This window comes from Pagrus pagrus (assembly GCF_965226575.1).
Source record: "Pagrus pagrus genome assembly, chromosome: 19".
Taxonomy (NCBI): domain Eukaryota; kingdom Metazoa; phylum Chordata; class Actinopteri; order Spariformes; family Sparidae; genus Pagrus; species Pagrus pagrus.
The window spans coordinates 10,420,701-10,440,695 of NC_140203.1; the positions used below are offsets into that span (position 1 = coordinate 10,420,701).

At 40.9% G+C, this 19,995-nt stretch overlaps 2 protein-coding genes across 3 annotated transcripts in view; both read right to left on the reverse strand.

Moving 5' to 3' along the window:
- Nucleotides 1–9,988, reverse strand: part of nacc2 (NACC family member 2) — a 35,285-nt gene extending 25,297 nt beyond the window's left edge. The window contains exon 1 of the mRNA XM_084382360.1: nt 8,872–9,988. The gene's annotated coding sequence lies outside the window, so the exon portion shown is untranslated. The remainder of the gene's footprint in view (nt 1–8,871) is intronic.
- A 4,079-nt stretch (nt 9,989–14,067) lies between these two features.
- Nucleotides 14,068–15,892, reverse strand: tmem250 (transmembrane protein 250). 2 transcript variants are annotated; one of them, XM_084382531.1, is made up of 2 exons: nt 15,722–15,892; nt 14,068–15,405 (listed from the first exon to the last, which is right to left on the reverse strand). In XM_084382531.1, the coding sequence occupies exon 2, from the start codon at nt 15,214–15,216 to the stop codon at nt 14,797–14,799; it is 420 nt and encodes a 139-aa protein (XP_084238657.1). In that variant the 5' UTR covers nt 15,217–15,405; nt 15,722–15,892; the 3' UTR covers nt 14,068–14,796. The 2 variants fall into 2 exon arrangements, with proteins under 2 accessions (XP_084238657.1, XP_084238656.1); XM_084382530.1 differs by having other exon boundaries at nt 15,693–15,892.
- Nucleotides 15,893–19,995: the final 4,103 nt, after the last annotated feature.

Below are 19,995 nucleotides of genomic sequence, written 5' to 3' on the forward strand. Positions count from 1 at the left end.
ACTGTCTACAGACAGGCATACACAAATACACACCCACACACCCACACAAAGACATACAGAGAGCGGTTCCCACATCCACTGTACATTTTTCAATTAGAGCGGACAGAATGCTTTAATTCATTCTCCTGCATGGAAAATAAAAAGTAGGGGAACGAAATGCTGTTTGATATCATGATTAGGGTAGGTGAATCAAAAGAATGTCTCATGACATGCAGCAAAGACTTCCCATGATACTAATCATGCTGTTGTCTAGTTTTATAATGTAACATAAAAGACAGTTTGTTCAAGTACACAGCAGTACATACACATTTATTTTGAGTGCGTACACCGCCCCTAACTGACCCCCACCCACCCACACACACACACACACGCACGCAAGCTTACTGTGACCTAGGAATCTTTCAGTCAGCACCAGACTAAGCTAGCATACATGTGCTCAAATAACATGTCACCTTGGTTAACCTCATCACACTTGTAAAATACTGAAAAGGACCCTGGCTGACCTATGCAAACGGAGCTTGTTTATCTCTCACGTCTCAAGTCAGAATTGAGTAAACAACATGGAAAATAGGCAGCACCCTCGCACACAGCAGGTAAAACATATGGTATCTCCATAAAATTAACGCACAAGTAAAGGAGTGTTTACGAGACGGATTTCTATAGTGTTTCCAGGAACTGATAATCCTGCGTGACTTTAAGTGCTTGCTGCTGCATGATCCTGTACAAAGGTATCATAGTAATGATAGTCCTCCTTGAGGCGATAAGATTAAGTAAAGAAAAAAAAAAACAGATCAAGATTGAGTGCCCCTCAGGTCATTTGAGTTGACTGTTGCTGATGGATTGATAACATGCAGCAACGCAGCCTATACTGTTCTTCATGTATGTACAAAGGGATTTTTAATCTTGATTTTTACGTTGAAGCAATGCTTCTACATTTTAGGAAATGTGCTTTGTATAGAACATTTGCAACTGCTGCTCACGATACACTTTTACTGTAGCTGGTTCGCGCAGTTAGCTGTGCAGCTAGTGGCGCTATTAGTTGACTAGCTTGGAGCAACGGCACTAGGCTCACCAGCCTGTTACTGAACAGCAGCGGATTGAGACAGGACAGAGCCTCCGAGACTGACGGAGGCAAGTTTGATGAAAGGGGATACAGTGTTGGGGTGATTTACAGTAGCTCTGACCAAAATTCTGACTCCGGGGACGAGAGGACACGGCAGGCAGGGACAGAAGCTGAGAAGAGCGAGAGCGAGTCGGTCGTCGACAGCGTGGAGAAGCCACCAGAAAATTTTCGACTAAAGGATTCTTGGAACAGCGGAAAAAGAAAAACCAAGTCTGTTCTGGTAAGTTTTACTTTGCTTCTGTTGAGTTTGAATGAAATGTGTTTTATGATAAGTTAAGCTCATTTTAGTTCGATAAAAGAAACTCTGATTCAGAAGGTGTATGTATGTGTTGTTTGTTTAAAAGGGGCTCTGTGGAGCGTCTGTGTTAGCTACAATGCTCTCTGTTAGCGGAGCGGAGAGAAGCACTGAGAACTTTAATAAAGTCACATCCTTTGGACTGTCACGGAAAATCCAACCCAAGTCCTTCACACAGTCCAGCAGCATTTATCAACTTCAAAAAATCGTCCACAGGCTTGCATAGGCAACCGAGAGAGAAGCGTACAATCTGCTCAGAAATGGCCAATAAAGAAACGGGATATATACATGTACATTGCTACATATTGTCACATACAGCCCCTTTAATAAGAAAAGCAAGTGTAAGAAAGAGTTTTTTTAAAATCATTTATTAGACCTATAAAGCTAAGAGAGCTTGTGAAACGAAGCAAAAACTTGCCTCTCGCATACATCCTAACAGAAACTACAGGGGCTATACTATCAGACTCGCCTTTGCGGTACAACGTGGTATTACGAGACAGGATGGGCTAGCAGGTTAGCATGCTAGCTTCAGTAGTAGCATAGACGTCTTTGATATAACGTCAAAACTGTTATATCTTCTTTAAATTCTAACTATATCTTACACATTGCACATTTAACAGCAGGTACAAAAAAAGTTGTAAATATGGTAAACAGAACGGTAAACGTGAAACAATATGGCCGGCAGCCCCTAACCACACAAACTGGAAAAGGGGAAATAGTTAGCCTGGCTCTGTCCAAATGTTAAAAAAATCCCCCAACCAGCAACACTTATAAGAGTGAACAAATAATTAGAGAGCTTACTGGTAGGCTAACCTTTTCCTGGCTAGCTGTTTCCCATATTTTGAGTCTTTATGCTACAGGCGCTAATGTCTCCTGGATGAAGGTAGATATTGAACAGACATACTTGACAGTGGTACTAATCTTCTTATCAACAGTGTATTATTTGTAATATTTAGAAATGAGATTATAAAGTTAGCCGAATTGTTGCTACCAGACTAACCACAAAACAAATTCGGTTACTGCATTTAAATACATTACAATCCAATAAATGTCAGGCCAGAATTTGAAGTCCGAGTGCCTTTCACCTTCTGCAGGGAGCACAACTGTTATGAGCATCAGGTAGGTAACGCTGTGATTTAGCTGTAATTGCTAACGCATGTTAGCTGTGGAAATGGGAAGGGTGGAGGTGGGGGGGGGCTGTGCAGTGAAAACTACCCGCCTCAGATTCCTGTCTGTTTCCACTGGCCCCCACCAGCATTCTGCCAGGCTGTCAGGACATGAGCAGCACATACAGAACAGGTCATCTCCACAGAAAAGGGGTCAGCGTATTTGCTTTCCTCATTTACTACCTTATGCACTAATTAGCACGCTTTGTTTAATGGCAGTTGTCTTGAGAGAGGCTTGAAGTTTGCAAGCAATTTAATTACGTACAGCACACAGCGAAAGAGCATGGAAAATTGAGGTGGGCTGCAAGGATAAATGCCATCTACAGTGCTCCCTCTCTGTGTGTGTGTCTACTTGAGTGTATGTGTATCTGCATGATTCTGTGGGGTTTATTTATGTGTTGGTGAATGTGTGTGTGTGCATGTCTGTGTGCGTCATCCCCCCCGAATTATAGGTTTGACTTTCACAGTAAATCTAATGTCCCCTCACTGAAACTCTGAGGATCAGAGAAAATTGTTCTAAACCTTCTCAGGCTACTGTCTTCAGTTACAGCGAAGCCTCGGCAAAGATAGGGGCGATTAAAACATAAAAAATATTTACATGAATAGCGGTGACTTAATGGTCATGAGCCCTGACGTACTGTAAACTGAGGTTCCCAGAACTGCGACTCAAGTGACAGGTAATAGGAAGAGCAATTACACAAGAACAACTCAGAAATCTTTTAAGCTTTTTTGTATTTGCTCCTAATTCACATTACATTAACAATTGAAATAAGCCCTCTATAAGGCGACATAACCTTCATGAATTTTTAATCTGCCGATGCCACAAATAGCATCAAATCAAGCAAAATAGCTTTGACTATGAAGTATTATAGTGCAAAACCTAATTTTCCATCCAATTTGAGAATTTGATCTCATGACTGTATCAGAAACACATCCTCGTCATACTCCTCAGCGCTCTGTAATTCACTGCTACGGCTACGTGCCCCTATTCATGCTGAAAATACTTGGAACAATCAAGTGTGCACAGGCTTTCTTTCTTTTCTTTTTTTCTACTCAAGCACAAATGCACAGACATACACAATCACACACACACACACACTCACGCACAAACGCAGGCACGACATTCATGCCATGTGATCTTGCTAGGCATTATGCCAACGGCCAAACATGTCACTTACCAGAAATCTCTCTGAGACAGAGCGAGATAGAGAGAGAGAGAAAGAGAGAGAGAGAGACAGAGAGAGATTCTGCACATTTGCCAGTTTGTGAGAGCTCCTTGTCAAGTGTAAGTACAGTACATACACAGGGAGCATGAAATTTAGCTGCTACAGTTATCTGCAATGTACTGTGGTGTGGGGGCTGTCGATTCTGAGAAAAAAAAAGAGAGACACGTGATCTTTGAGATCTAATGTGGAATTGTTCTGAGGAACATGCCATGTTTACTGTTCATTGTCTAAATTCTTGGAAGGCTTCCTGAAAAGCACGTAGCAAGCCAAAGCAGCCCAAATCGGTTACATTTGAGATTCCTAATGGCTTTTGCTGATCCTCTCTTTCTCTCGTTTGCTCTCTCGTTATTTTCTCACTTTACTGCATTTCAGTGTGCAGCCTAGATAAACCGACTGTACCTGCGTGCTTGTGTAACTGACAACAAAGCTTGACATTTTATACCTACGTACTTTATAGTGGCAGAAAATTAAATCCATGACTACACTGTTATACTCGTTCGGACTACAAACCACTGGAAGAATACGGCATTTATGTTAAAGCCACAGATATTTCCCTTTGTCTTATCTTCTCACCAAATGTGTGTTTAAGGTAAGAGGAACTGACAAAAGCTAGAAATAAATTCTGAGAAAAAAAACACATTACATACTAAATGAGCAGTGAATTTGAGGAACTGCCCATCCCTTGTTTGTGGCTGTTGCAATCACCTTTCATGCCAAAAACTAAGTGTCATGCTGAATATAACGCTTCTGGTTACATTTTTACCAATGAGTCAGGTGGTGAACGTTCAAACCGGGTGGCTACTAGTGTGTTAGGTGGAAGATGGACATGTGGAACGTCAGTCATTTGGACGTAATTTAGTTTATCTAAGTAAATTGATCTTTCAGCGGTGCTGCCAAATTCACCCATGTAGTAGTCAATCTGATTTGATGTGACTCCAGACTTAATTCTGGCTTTAATTGGAAAATATGTGGGCAAGGCGAGGTCACTGGGGCCTCCAGCTTTGTTTGCTCTTCATCTGCATTTCAGGAGTTGAGAATTTATACCTTTTAACCCACACATGGAGTCGAGTGAACACTCTTCCTCCATGGTTAGTCATGTCTCTTCTCTACTGAGAAGCGAGTCAAGCTATTTTACTTAACTTTCAGTGTCTCCTTTAAATTGTTTAAAGAAACTGTATGTGAGCATTTTAGTTCAATACATTCAGAAATTCACTAAAATTATCAACAGAACGAGAAAAAAATAACAGTTGTGACATTATGTCAAAGACATCTGTATCACAGACATATCTACTGAAGTTAGCATGCTAACTAGCTAGGCTCTGTCCGTCTCGTAATACCACTTTGTACCTCAAGAGGGGATAGTGAGCCACTGTAGCGTCCAGACCGCCCTAGATCCAACGCAAGAGGAAGGAAAGGTTGCATCACCAGTTGTAGAAGCATTTTTGATGCACGATAGCAGTAACTGCTAAACTCCCTGAACACATTGCATTTCCTGTGACTAGCCTACTTCAAAATAAAATGTAACTCTTGTTTCGCCAGTTAATACTTTTAATGTGAAGCTGCAGCAGTAGGAAGTGTTCAGCTTGCCTTGGCATTAACTTGATACAGTACAGCGCCCTACAGATAGTGAGCATCTTTGAGCATCATTGACATGAATTTATTAATTAGTTGGAAAATGTAATCAGCTTGGCAATCCTACTGTCCATTCGACTGGCAAGTACACAGCTGCTAATGGTAGCCATTTAACAATAGCTTACAAAGGTAGCTAACTGTAAAACATTACTGACAGTGTTATATGTTTGCTAAGTTAGCTGTTTGTTGAAAGAATTAAGGACCGCGGTGTATTTTCTTGTTTCCAATTTTCTAGTAGGCCTAATGTTCGACTACCACTTTGTTTGAAGTGGGAATTAGACAGATGGCTAATTCATACACATAGCTAGGGCAGCCCATTTCCACTAAAATTAAGCTTGGTGAAAAAATGTCCCCATGGTAAGTCATATTTATGAGGTAAAAAGTCATTATAATGAGCTATAATGTAATAATTATGGATAAAAAGTCACAATCTATGATTTTTATCTGATAATTTTGACATTTTTACTCATAATGTTGACTTTCTGTCTGAAAATTTCCACTTTTTAGCTCATCATTTTTTACCTTTTTCGTCATAAGTTCAACTTTTTATTTCATATTGACTTCCCATGGTAATATACTGTATATATATCTTTTTTTTCTTCATCTTTTCTTTTCTCTATCTGGCAGAAATGGGCTTCCATATATAAAAACCTTTGTGTTCTGTGAAAAATCTGACAAGAGGAAAAACTATGTGGGGAAAACATTTTTCGTGTTGGCCAAACCAAACCAATTCCGTACAGACCTGGAAATAGTTAAGTATAATTTACAAGCAGATTTTAATCCTTGCCACCACCAAACCACCTTGACACCTACGCAGTCAATTAGAAACTACTGCGTTGGAGTACAGACCAACTGATTTGTCCAGAAAATGGAGATGAAATTATAATTAGCTTCACATAAATTATGTGATTTCTTCACTGATATCTTTACTGGATCTCTCATTCAGTGGAAAGACATTTCCTTCACGGTTAACATTTGTATTTCAGTTTCATTAACAACAACCAACAAGCCTGAACACACAGGGAGCAGCAGCTTCTTCTTATCCATCAGGGTTTAACTAGAACAGGCGCAGCGCTACGAGGAAAACACAAGACTAATGTATGAGAATATGATGTATGACTGGTGCCCTGTATCGCATACCATCAGCGGTGACTCATTACTGTCTCAGGAAAGGAAAATCATACACACGTAAACACACTCCCCACTTGAGTATACACGCATATACAGTACAAAGAAAAGTGTACCAAGCTTGTGGCCACACACACACACACACACACAAAGCAAATGAAGCAGGGACAAAAACAAGTCTCCAGGTATTAAACGCAGTTTGGATGAATAAATGTCTTTTTAATAAAGCAAAGGAACAAATGTTTTTAATATCAGTAGCATATGCACTTTTCCACTTCTACTTTGTTATTCTTCCAAAAGCTCTGGAGGAATTTATTAGAGGTTGTAACCGACGCTGCTTTTTCTTTTAAATAGCGTATCTTTCTATGTGTTGAGAAAACCATCAAGTCTAACAAGAGATGAGGTAAGAAGAATCCCTCCGTCTTTGTATTCTCTCTCCTTTTCTGTCGGGTATCTGCATCAGTTGCATTTGAAACCGAGCTGTCGTTCTCTCTCCTTGACACTCCCCACTTGCACATAGCCCCGGGCCCCCTTGTGGAATGCTGTATAGTGTGAGGCCTATGGAGGAAGGGCATCCCGGGACACGGCGAGAGCACACACACACACACACACACACACACACACAGACACACACACCGACACACGCAAACACGCACACACAGACAAATACAGCTGTTGAGAGCCATCACAACCCTTTGGCAGACGTCCAAGTCAAAGACGAGTGGTGTTGGAAGGCCTCCGTTTAGAGAGAAAGAGAAAAAAAAGTCCTACATTTTCCATGTATGTTGTGTTAAAGTCTGAAGATAGAAACTTGGCAGTACACGGTCGCATTACCCCGAACTGATTTCCACGTATTGGGGAGGGGAGGAATATCATAACTGCGCTGATAAAACCTGTCTTTGCATTGCCTTAGGACTGGCAGGTATGGATACATACCAGCTCAGCTATTCAAAAGGGAAGTATAACACGTCTTCTTATCTTTTTCATGATAGTTTTTACACCGGAGAAGCAGAAACAGAGGGGCTTTAAAACGCTTTAAACACCAAGAGATGTTGTTTTAAACACACTACTTAAATGATTCATATGACCGTAAGCGTTAAGCCGTCGCTTTAGCCTCTGACACCTGCTACGTATGCCAGGGTTGTTTACCACATGACAAAGATGATGAAATACGGTATACACTATAAGTGGGATTTTTTTTGCCACAGTCATCTCGAGAGAAAAAAAAAAAAAACACACACACACACAGCTTGGCTTGACGACGGACTAGACAGTAAGAAGAAGAGCATGTGAGAGAGGGAAGGAAAGTGACAGGAAATGAAGAAAATTGCCACAAGCTACACACCGGCTAGCCACACACTGCAACCATGTACACACAGGAGAAGGGGGGGGGGGGGCTGTATGTACAGTCAAATGGCTCCTGCAGGGTTCAGGTGAGGTAAACAGGGCCACAACTGACAGTACATCAGGCAGCAGTGAAGCAGTGTGTAAATTAAATTTATTTTTAACCTCATTTCACTCAACACTCACTGACTTTGCTTCACTTATTTTGCATGATGAATCCACTTTGGTTTCCTCACAGATGGAGCATTTCAGAGCCTTTTTTATCGCGTTGCAATGCAAATTATGCTGAATATTACAGAAGGTTTAGTGTCAAAAGACATAATTTGAGAAAACAGCTTCACCTGATTTATGTCAAATATCTCATGTGCAACATATGGCACACACAATGGATGCATTATGGATGGAGATTACTATTATTATTATTATATTATTTTAGACTATCTTGACGCAAGAGCGATAATATCGAGCCACTTTCTCCACTCATACAGTAGAAAGTACATTACAACACTTTCCCCCTGCGGTTTAAAAGTGCTGGGCAAGAAATAAATAAATAAATAAATAAATTAGCCTACAAATATTTGAGGGGGGGAGGCGATTAAAAAACTACAAAATGTCATCAGATGTGATTAAATTCTTCTGGTGGCGCGTGGTACAGTACGGTACACTTTCTTTCGGGGGGAATCACCCACCATCCTCCGGCGGCGAAAAACCTTCAACATTTGGTGCCATTACTTCATGAAAGTTTACGTACAAGAAAAACAAATTTTAAAAATAAAAATAAAAAAAACTCCTGCGCTGCTCGTGTCAGCACATTGTCCGGGGGGGTGAAAATGCAGCTTTTTTTAAAGAAGGAGAAGCGAGACAGTAATGCATGGCAAGAAGAAAAAATCCTATGCGTCATACAAATCAGGCACTGTAAACATGAAGGCAGAGAAGAGAAAGGGGGGATATACTTACCCGATATGTCGCTATGCTCCCATAAAACTGCGGCTGTCCGCCGGCGCAGATGTGGCACGCTTTCTTCCTCCGGATAACCTATAAAGTTTGCGGGGTGTTTTTTTTTTAAAACACACACACAGACAGAAAAAAAAAGAAAAGAAAAGCAGGCCCCGGTTTCCCTCTCGTCCGCTGGCTCACTCTATCACTCTCTAGTCCTATCTTGGCCGCTCGTCCCCCATCTCTCTATCCCACACTCTCTTTCTCTTCTCCGTCCCTCTTTGCAGGAAGTGAACGCCGCTCACATGAACGCTGTACGGACTTGCGAGCAGCAGCAGCAGCGGCAGCAGCCTGACATCATGCACCACTCGCTAAAGAGTTGCTTTTTAAAGACACAGACATTTTTTTTTTCTCCTCCTTCTCGCCAGGTTTACTGTAGGTATACACTGTCCCTACTGTAGTCGGGTCAGCAGCCGCGCTCGGTCATATCGTGCCGCCTTTACGGACACATGAACTCGCTGCACTCTGCGGGGCTTAAAGGTGCAGACTGCTGTAGGTTGAAACACAAAAACCCCTCACCGGGCTGCTTTGAAAAAAAAAACAAAAAAAACAACACAACGTATGTGATGTGTGACGATGATATGGAGGGGAACATATGAGGACACGTTTTGGAAGAACGAGTGAGACCGGAGTGGCTTGTCGTGCGCCCCAAATGAAATTTACATGTGTGGTTACCTCACGTGTCCTTTACGTGATGACAGCTCAGGCTACATGATGATGCGCATGTGTGCTAGTTCTGCTAAATTATAAGCGCCAACTGCTGGCGGTGTGACCTCAAGTCAACTTTTCTTTACTGCAGGCTTTCAATACACACAGGCACAGCTCAGTAAATCACTGCTACGGGGTCTGCTGTACTCCACAGAGCAGCAGGGTATCAATCTTTAGCCTTCAGTCTTCATACGATGCAACTTTATGTTTAAAATATTTATCTTTATCTTGTTTCATATAGAGGCTGTGCTACCACACTTTTAAAGGGGCACTGTGTAGTTTTTGAGAAGAAATTCAATTTGTACTCAAACATGATTTTAAAAGTGACTGAGTAGATTACAAGGTGTAATGCACACTTAAGTAGGAGTAGACTTGGTAAAATAGTAATTTGAGTAGATGTCATTAGTTACTTTCACCCCTTTTCACACTTAAAGTGACTACGATGAACTTTTAAGTCTCGTGACTCCTCTGATGATTATAAATGACCTGTAACAGCAACCATCAGCGAAAAGACTGCTATTTTTATATAGTTATTATAAATGCGTGTGCTCAGGTCCCATCACATATATCACATATACAATCACGTATTAATACATTGCCTCACTCGCTTCATACACAAATGCACGCACCGCCGGCACGCGCTAGCTAAGATCTTTACAACAGCAGGCGCTGGTGTCGTACCACTTTTGTCAACAGGGCCCGCGAGAATCAACAAAAAATGAAAGTTCCTCGTAGTCATAATTAAATACGAGTAAAATAACAGACCTGGAAAAATACTCAAAAATAAACAACTTAATGTAATTTGAGTAGATATCATTTGTTACTTTCACGCCTGCTTTTCACACTTAAGTACAGTTTTCATGGTTATACTTACATACTTTTACTATTGAGGAACACTTTCAATGTTTTTTTACAGTGTGTTAGAAGTACTTTTCATTTAAGGCTGCAACTAATGTCTATTTTCTCGATTAATAGATCAGTTGTTATGGCTATGGAAAGCACAAGATGACGTCTTCAACAGTTTGCTAACCCTTTCTCTACAACCCAAAGTTTTTCAGTTTACTGTCATATAGGAGTAAAATGCAAAGTAAAGGCACTGAAGTGAAGTTTTTTAACACTTGCAATTTGTAAGAATTCTAGTTTGAAATGTTCAAATAATTTGAATTTGCAACAGAACATGAAGAATTAAAAGTTTTGACGTTATCTCAGACCGCCAATACTGCCGCTAGCGGGATTACCACACTTTTAAAGGGGCACTATGCAGTTTTTAAGAAGAAATTCAAATTGTACTCAGCAGTCAATCATGATTTCAAAAGAAGATTACATGGTGTAATGGATACTTAAGTACGGGTAAAATTACAGACTTGGAAAAATATAAAAGTACAAGTACAAAGTAGGAGATAGTTAGTTTCTCCTTTGCTTTAGAAGTACAGCTCTCATGATTATACTTACGTAAGGAACACTTTCAATGCACTTTTACTTTGCAACAACAAAACCTGATCCATCTCAGCTACAAGGCTGCTGTAGTCAATAAGCCATACTAATTTACAAAATTATTGCGGGCGGCCCCAAGCTGGCTGTGGGAGTTCATTCCCTGATATCATAGGGTTTGTTCAAGTTTATCCACATGATCAATATCCCAATGTGCTCCACTATTAATTACTATTACTCCATGATGGCACTGAAATGTCTTTACTTCTCTCATTATGTTATTTCTTATTTCCTCTTACCCATGTGATACCCAGTTTCCTTATAAGGTGTATTTATGTGTACCATAATGAGACACCACTGTATTAGTCCTGTTGTATTTCTCTATATGCTTACAGGGGGTTGATGGCATTTAATAGTTTACAGTGCTCTTATTGTACCTCTTGCTATTTAAAGTATATGGCACCACTCTGATATTCCTATAGGGACTATCATGTGTCTGTGGTGAGTTTATAATGATCTCATTATACCTAGGTCTCTGCCATGAATGCATTTACATTCTCATTAATGTTTACGAGGGAATTAGAGTTATTTCATTGTGGCTCATTTGTTCGGCTAAACTAGTAAAACTGAAAGTGTAGCCTATTAAAATGGCAGCTCACGAAACCGCAGGTCGAATTTCATAATCGAAGTTCCGAGTGTTTCAACACACGCTCGATTTTTTAAAAATGTATGTACAGAATAATGACAGATCATCCTGTTTTCTGTTTTTCATGACTGTAGGGTTCAAGTGGTCAAGATCTAAAGAGGAAGAGGTTAGTCAAACACAGAAGAGGTGCAAGTGTTAATGCACAGGAAAAAAAAAACTGTCAAGTCACTCAGACTAAGCAGGCAACTTCAGCTTTTTAAAAACAAAAAGAAGAAATGAAAAAGGGCACGCTATGACCTAATCGCCAAGCCTAAACATTGCACTATTTTGACATCACAAGACAGTCCATGTTCTCTAGTTCTCTGGTGTAACTGGGCCCAGCTCAGAGTGCGAGGCATATGATGTGTTGATCCCCAGAACAAAAGCTTATTGTTGCCCCCCCCCCTCCCGCCGATTATCCATTTACTGCCTGAGGCCACACCAGCCTCAAGCATGTCTCCGTCAGGCCACCAGCCACCGTGTCGAAAGTCCATATCTAAAGATGGAGTCCCTGTAGTTTCCGGCCTCTTCTGCATGGCTAGACATGGAGGTCTGAGCGGATATTTGTACATGACAGCAAATATGCAGGATTCAGATCCTCACATTTATACCAAGTTAAAGGTGCAATATGTAAGAATTGGCCACCTGTCGAATTCACACAACTCCAAACATAGCTGCTAACTGCTGCTAACTGTAGCTGCCGTTAGCTAATATGCTCAGTTAACAGCTAGCGGTCGTATTGTCAGTCTTTGACGTAGCGTAACTGTTATTTCTTCATGCTCTGTTGACATTTTTTACAAATAGCAAGTGTTAAAAATAAAATCAAAATTCTCTGACTGCAGTTTCTTCGATGTAATTATTATTATTTTTAACTTCCATATGACATTAAACGGAATATCTTTGGGTTGTAGAGAAAAAAAACAGCTGAGGACGTCAAATTTGGCTTTGAGAACACCAATAATATATGTCATAGACCAAACAACTGATTAATTAGTGGAGAAAATAGTAATTAGGAGCAGCCTTAAAGTCACAGTACTACTACCACACTGTAAAACTACTCTTTAACATGTAAAAGTGCATTGACAGTGTTCCTTAGAGGCAAATGTATGCAAGTATGATCAGGAAAGTGTGAAAAGCAGGGGTGAAAGTAACTAATGACATCTACTGCTACTACTGGGTACTACTGAGTATTTTTCTAAGTCTGTAATTTTAACTTAAGTATGCATTACATCATCACAAACGGGCTAATGAAATACATCAACAGTTAAAAAGTAACTAATACTCTTAGTAGCGTTTGAGAAGAATACTTTGTGCAGTACTTTTGCTGAAGTACGATTTAAATACCAGTAGTTTTACAGTAATTGACCTGTACTTGTACTTGAGTACAGATTGGTACTCAATGCGAGAAATATAAAAAAGCTATACTTTTATATCAATTGATTACTATTACTCATGCATTAATGTAAAAAGTAGGAATTTACCCTTTTAGATGGTTGAGTTGGAGCTAATTTTCAACTATTTAGTGTAACACTGCAACTCATTCGTATTTTCATTATGATTTAACTGCTGATTATTTTCATTAATTGATCATTTGCTGGTTTGTACGAATTCTGAAAATAGTGAGAAATGTCATCAGTTACCCAGAGCGCAGTGACACCTTCACAATGCTTGTATTGTCTAACCAACAGTAAAAAAAAAAAAAAAAGGAAAAAAGGAAAATCTCACATTTGAGAAGCTGAAACATTTCAACAAGACCGAGTCCAAAAAAGTTGGAACGCTGTTTAAAACACCGTTTTATGTTTTGCTGTGTCCCAACAATTGTGAATGAAAAATAACAGTTATCAAAATAGTAAACGACTAATTGTTTCAGCATAAAAAATTAAAATCTATTGGTACACCTAAAGCTGTCAGATAAATATAATGAAGTATAGAAGTGGGAAGTGGCATTAAAAAACAAACCTCAAATTTACTGAACTGTTTTTACTGTACTTGTGTTAATGTAGTTACATTCCACCAGTGGCCCTCGTTAGGTCCTGTAAGCGTACCCGATGCCATGTGGACATGAGGCTATATAAGGTGATTGGGACACAGCCATGTCCATTGTTATGCTTGGCACAAACAGCAGGGTCTCACTGTGGCTGGCGTTTGCGTGCTGGAGGAAGCTAAACAGAGAAGTCTGTCAGAGCAGCTCTCGACTGATGGAACACTTGACCCAAAGACGTTCTCAATTTGAACTGTCACACACTCTTATGACACAGCCCGAGGCATGCCATCATGGTTGTTACACAACACAGTGAACACATTCACTCAGGCCGTTCGTTTTGAACGCGGAAAACATTTCACCGACAGAAAATTTATTTAATAACTTTACAAAAAAAGTTGATGTTTGTCACTTACAGTTTGTCAGTTTGTTTTTTTCCTATTCTGCCCCACAAAAGCACACAAACGCACACGCACACACACACACTGTTGACAACTTGTTTTTGGTCACTTTATCCACCATAAGTTACTGTGTGTCAGCTTCACCTCTGTATGTTTACATGATGCTGTGTGTATACACGACATTATCGGAGTCACGGTGCACTTTTGCGTTATGGAGCCAGCCTCGTGTTATTTTGGCACAGATGACTGCCCTGCATCACGCAGCCATGATGCATATCAGTCATGTGTTAGGTCACTTTCCCATGCAACGTTAACTTTGACATTCACACATTTTCCATTATTGTAAACAAATGAGATTCTAGTCAAGATGCCCTTTAAAACTTGTGAAAACAGATTACAAATGGGGACTCCTGATGACTCAAATCTTGACTCTCATGTTCCTGTTCAGACTTCATGGATCATTTTCAACATTTAGCAACCGGGAGGTTCTCTCTGTGCTGCAACCGACCAGCAATTTTAAAAGGAGCGTACACACAGATGTTACACAGATTCTTACTGGATTCTATCATATCTGAAACTAACCCGATAAGAATTTGAGTCGGCGTCAAATGAAGTGGATGAAGTTACAGTGTGAAGCATCCACATCACACACTACGTTTCCCACGCTGCTCACACTGAAGCTACATGTCCACAAACACCATGAAGCACCAGCCGAGCCCTCCCACCAGAAACATGGTGATCTGCATGCTGTAGATGATCAGGTCATTAAGCACGCCAAAGTCCAGGCGCCTGTGCCCCAGCAGCAGCAGGATGACAGACAGCTTGTACTGCAGCCGCAGGAGTACGCGCACGCTGACGTACTGTAAGAAGAAGAGGGCGGAGAGCGCCACCCAGAGCAGAGAGGTCAGCAGGCTGCAGCCAAAGTAGAGGAGGAAACGGAGGAAGCTGTACATGCAGCGCGAGCGCAGGTAGAGGTCAAAGTTATTGTACTTGGTGCGCACTAGCTTGGAAGCGTGCGTCGACCCACAGGCCGAGTGCATGCAGGTGGTGTGGGGGCCATGGAAGCTGCGCACCCGCCGTGGGATGGGGATCACAGGCATGGGTGGGCTACTGGAGCCCAGCACAGTGCACAGGTGTTACAGGTGGAGTCCTCTGTGGGATCCGCTTCCTTGGCGTCATTTGGTTGTGGAGCAAAGACTGGCTCTTGCAGGAGCCCAGGGATGAGATGGAGCTTGCTTGTGCTGTGTGTGTCTGCTGCGGAGGCTTTCTCCTTCTAATGCACCCAAGTCCTGTGAAGAAATCACACTGTCACTGTGTGTATTTTTCTGATCATTCTCATAAATGCACCTGCACACATTGTTAATGCATGAAGCACAGGCCTGTGCACACGTATTCTTCAGCTGAAAACAACAGGTGTAGACACATATTCAAAGCTATATATATACGCCTTCATTTGAGCACGACGCTGCCTTTATGTTTTAATGACTAACTCATAGCTAGCATCCAAAAACAGCCCTTTTAATGCATATTCTGGTTCTAAGAATGAGTGATCGTGCAGAACCAGTGGTGATCTTACATGCAGCACTACGACGTCTTCCTCCTCACCAATAAACCTGCCGTTTGACTCTCAGACGACTGGCGCATTGTCTCACATTATAAACAGCTGGCTGCAACATGAACACACGGGATTTTGTTTTGTTTCTTTCGCCCCACGATGCGCTGTTTTAACGCCAGCGGAGATGAGGTAGCGACGGCGGCGAGCCGGTGCTCGTACGTCCTGTCGCAAAATATACGAGTCATCCTGCTGTGACGACAGCTGCCCAGTTAAAGGGGAAGTGTCACCCAAGAAACGATGCTGGCTTTGGATAGCAGTTTAAAATAGCCTGTTTACTGTTCAACAAAGATTGTGGAGGGATTAGATATTGTACGTGTGTGTGTGTGTGTGTGTGTGTGTGTGTGTGTGTTTGTCCAGCGTCCAAGGTACACTGGGAAACAAAAGTCAGATGATTTGCTTCTAGGTTCAAAACTGCATTTGAAAAACGAGTGATTTAAGGTCAGTGCACAACCACTTGGTCCATGGACAGTAGTGGAAGAAGTATTCATGATTTTTTTTTTTACTTAAAGGTGCAGTATGTAGTTTTGGGGATGGCATTTTTTTTTTAATCTTCACTCATCTACATTCATTTTCATGACTGAATAAACCAAATAAACAAACTGACCTTAAAGGAGAACACGCTTTCATACTGTTTTACTTTGTTTATATTTGGCGGACCCTGACACCTTTCTTAGCTTCAAACTGTTTTCTGGGGACTTTATTTTCCTCTGAGAACAGCTTGTTTATTCACTTATGGAAAAAATAAATATTTCTGAGTGTGCATTATTACCTCATTAATACTGTAAATATTTAAATTCTGAGTTTGAGTTTCTTGCTCCTTTAAGCAGAAGTAGACCAGCAATAGAAAAATATAAAAAACACTCTGCTGCAATCAATCAAAAGTCCTAAACTGTGTAAAGGTCATGTGTGCATTTGTATGCATGTGTGTGTAAACCTCACACAAGGTTGCACAGCACGCTCACATGCATATTCTCAGAAGTGTGTGAGCCACGCAAACGTGCTCTACTCTCACTCTGTATATCAAGTAACCTTCAATGGGCCGATTTATGGGTCGGCCGAATGATTACATCCAAGCTATCTGTCAGCAAGCCAGATGGCAGCAGGTGACAATAAATCATAATAAATACCGGCTTTTTTTAAAAGAAGAGTTTATTACAGTTGTTAATAGTACGCTGGATCGCTTTACTGGGAATTTAAAGGTGTATTATGCGAAATTAGAAAAACAAACCTTATCATATTTAATCAAACATGCATAAAGCTGTCACTGAGGCTGAATATATGAATCTGTGTACTTTGCTTTCACGTTATGATTGAGTTTCGTAATGAAATCCATAGCATAATCATTTGAATGGCAGCCAAAGCCTGAGGTCAGCTCTGACCATACAAATTACATTTATTAAAATGGAGATTACCTTATTTGTCCACAAGAGAGCGCCCACTGTCGACCACTTAAAGCACCTTTCTGCAGAAATATAGCTGATGGTTGAGTCTCCCTCCATCTGTCCATCATCTGTAACTACTTATCCTTTGCAGGGTCACGGGTGGCTGGAGTCGATCCAAGCTTACATTGGTCGAGTGGCGGGGTACACCAACTAAACGTCCTACAATACCTCACAAATTGACACATGAAGTTCACAATTATCGCACTTATCAGGATATTCTAATGTTCTTAAAACTGTCCAGTATCATTTAATGCGAGACATTTTAAAACTGGACACGGGGCAGCTGGGGATCAGGAGCTAGAGCAGCTTGTCCTCTCATCGGAGCGTAGGTGGCTTCATCCCAATCTCCTCTGAAGTGCCCTCGAACCCCAAATTGCTCCGGATGGCTCGTTCCATCAGTGTGAATGGTGGAGCACAGAATTACGTGAGGTGCTTGGGTTAGAAAGCGCTGTATCAATCCTGATCTGCAGCCTTTGCTCTCAGTGTATAAAGCGCTTAGAGTGGCTGCTATAGCAGAAATGCATTTACAAACACACAAAAACACTGTGCATTTATACCTCAAGTTGACATAGGGGTCTGGAGTGAATCCCATTTGTGCAGGGTGATACCTTTGTATTGAATCCTGCTTCACAATCAGTTCATCATATCTCATCTGTTCTCATTGAAAGCAAAGTGTCTGAAGTGTCATCTCAATCAGCATCAAAGTTGCGTTAAAAAGCGTGTGTTGCCATCCTTTTTCCTGTTGTTGACAGTATTATTACAAGATCCATTTGTCTGGCTTGTTTCTCCCCATGAAGGCTATCTGCTGAAGACTTTTTAAAGCTCAGCTCAGGGGCATCCACTGTGTGTGCATCAGTTGGAAGAGTGACTTTCAGTGCCCTCCTTCATTTGCTCATGTAATCTCAGCCCAATCTCCAGAAGAAATGTAAGCTGGGGGGGTTTCTGCAAAACCACAGATAAGTTCGAACGCACCGTATCTCCGTGTTGCAACTTCATGTTTCTTTAATTTTCTATTTCTCGCTTGTCACAATGTTGTGCTTACACTCTGGTTAGGTTTAGGCACAAAATTCATCATGGTTTGGCTTAAAAAACCCTGTTTTGGTCGCCACAAACACAGCTGGATACTGACTAACTAACTCCATCACCATCTCCTCCACCTCCCGATATGAAATTAATATCCAGGCGACTAGGCTCCTAATCTTTTTGCTCCTGGGAGAACTTGATCTTTGGATTATCAGTGGCATTACTATAACAACGTTAAACCAAGGAACTGAGGTCTTGCTTGAGAATGAAAGAGAAGACTCTTCATTTTCAATATCAAAGACAAATGTTACATCAGGATATTAGTCATAGAAACCAGGACATCATATGCCAAACAATAGTTGACTTGTAGCCCAGGCGGGCTGCCTGAGTAACATGCTGGCATGAGGATGGTATGCCAGCTGGTTGAGACCAATGTTTGAGACTGTGTTTCAACATTTATAAGCTTGAAACCACTGGATATTTTTAGTGAGGCATCAGAACATGTGTTTGTGGCAACGAAAGGGATATTTTTACCAGACCTTTGGACATTTTCCAGCCACGTTTGTAGCGAGAGAACCGGTTAGGCCCAGACCTGATCTTTTCCTCACCCTGACCAAGTGGTTTTTGGGCCTAAACCTAACTAGACTATAAGCACACGGTTGACAACATGAAATTTAAAACTTAATATAAAGAAACTTCAAAGTTTCACACACATTTGGCAGTAACTTGGTTTACACGCTTCTTTTCAACAGGAATCTTTTTTCCATATTGGCTCTGAATTGAATTTCTAAACTTTTGGACCACTTTGGGACCAGAACCATCTGTGCAAGCGGTTGCATTTCTATTTGCCGATAAACTTTTCAGCCGATCTTCCTCTGTAACTCCCTCCAGAGGTGTTCTTATAATGGGTTGCACTTTTTCCTGGTTAGAAGATTAATGGTGGCCATTTAGAAAAAAAAAATACCTTGAAGGTTATCCTTGCTTGTCAGGTTGTGAAGAGCTAGCTTCCTTTCTCAGGGATGAATGATGTTGGCACGGGAGGAGAGGACACAGGTCGATCATAGATAAAGGACGAGGCATCAGAATGATCTACACAGAATGAGTTATATTTATGTTCAATTAAAATTTAAAATATGCTAATAATGATTATTTTATGAATTGAGGAGAAATCAAGGAAAACAGAAACTTAGAGGTCAGAGGAAAAGTCGAAACGTGTATTTTATTTAAACATATTTAAGCATATACTAATAAAATCTTGTCAAAATCGATGAGTACACTTCTTTAACCTCTTTAGCCAAACGCAGATCAGCGGTTTCTTTTTAATGAGTCTTAATTACAAGAGCTTGTCTATTTACAAGGCTTTTGAATTCAAGAAATGATTTCTTTATTCGCATTTGTTTGTATTATCTAAAACATTTTCTTGTATTTTCATGTATTCATGAGAAACAGCTGGATGAACAAATCCTCACCGGATGTCGGCCTGGAGGATGAGCACACAAGGGAAAACATTTTGATTCCCCACCACTGGAGGGAGCTGTTTGTTCAGGTTTCACCGCATGCCAACAGTGCTTTTCCAATCCACTTCTTGTGAGGAACGCCACATTCAAGGGCACGGCACCGGGCTCTCTCTCCTCCTTCTTATAGAGGCGTGTTTGAACAAAATCCAGCTCCTGCATTATCTTTGATAAATGGACACATACAGCACCATTACAGCTGCAAATGCCTAAATAGTGCCAAGTTTAGATGCTGCCTTTCCCCTACATCTGCTTAATAACTGCATCCAAGCTGAGGAAGCTCCT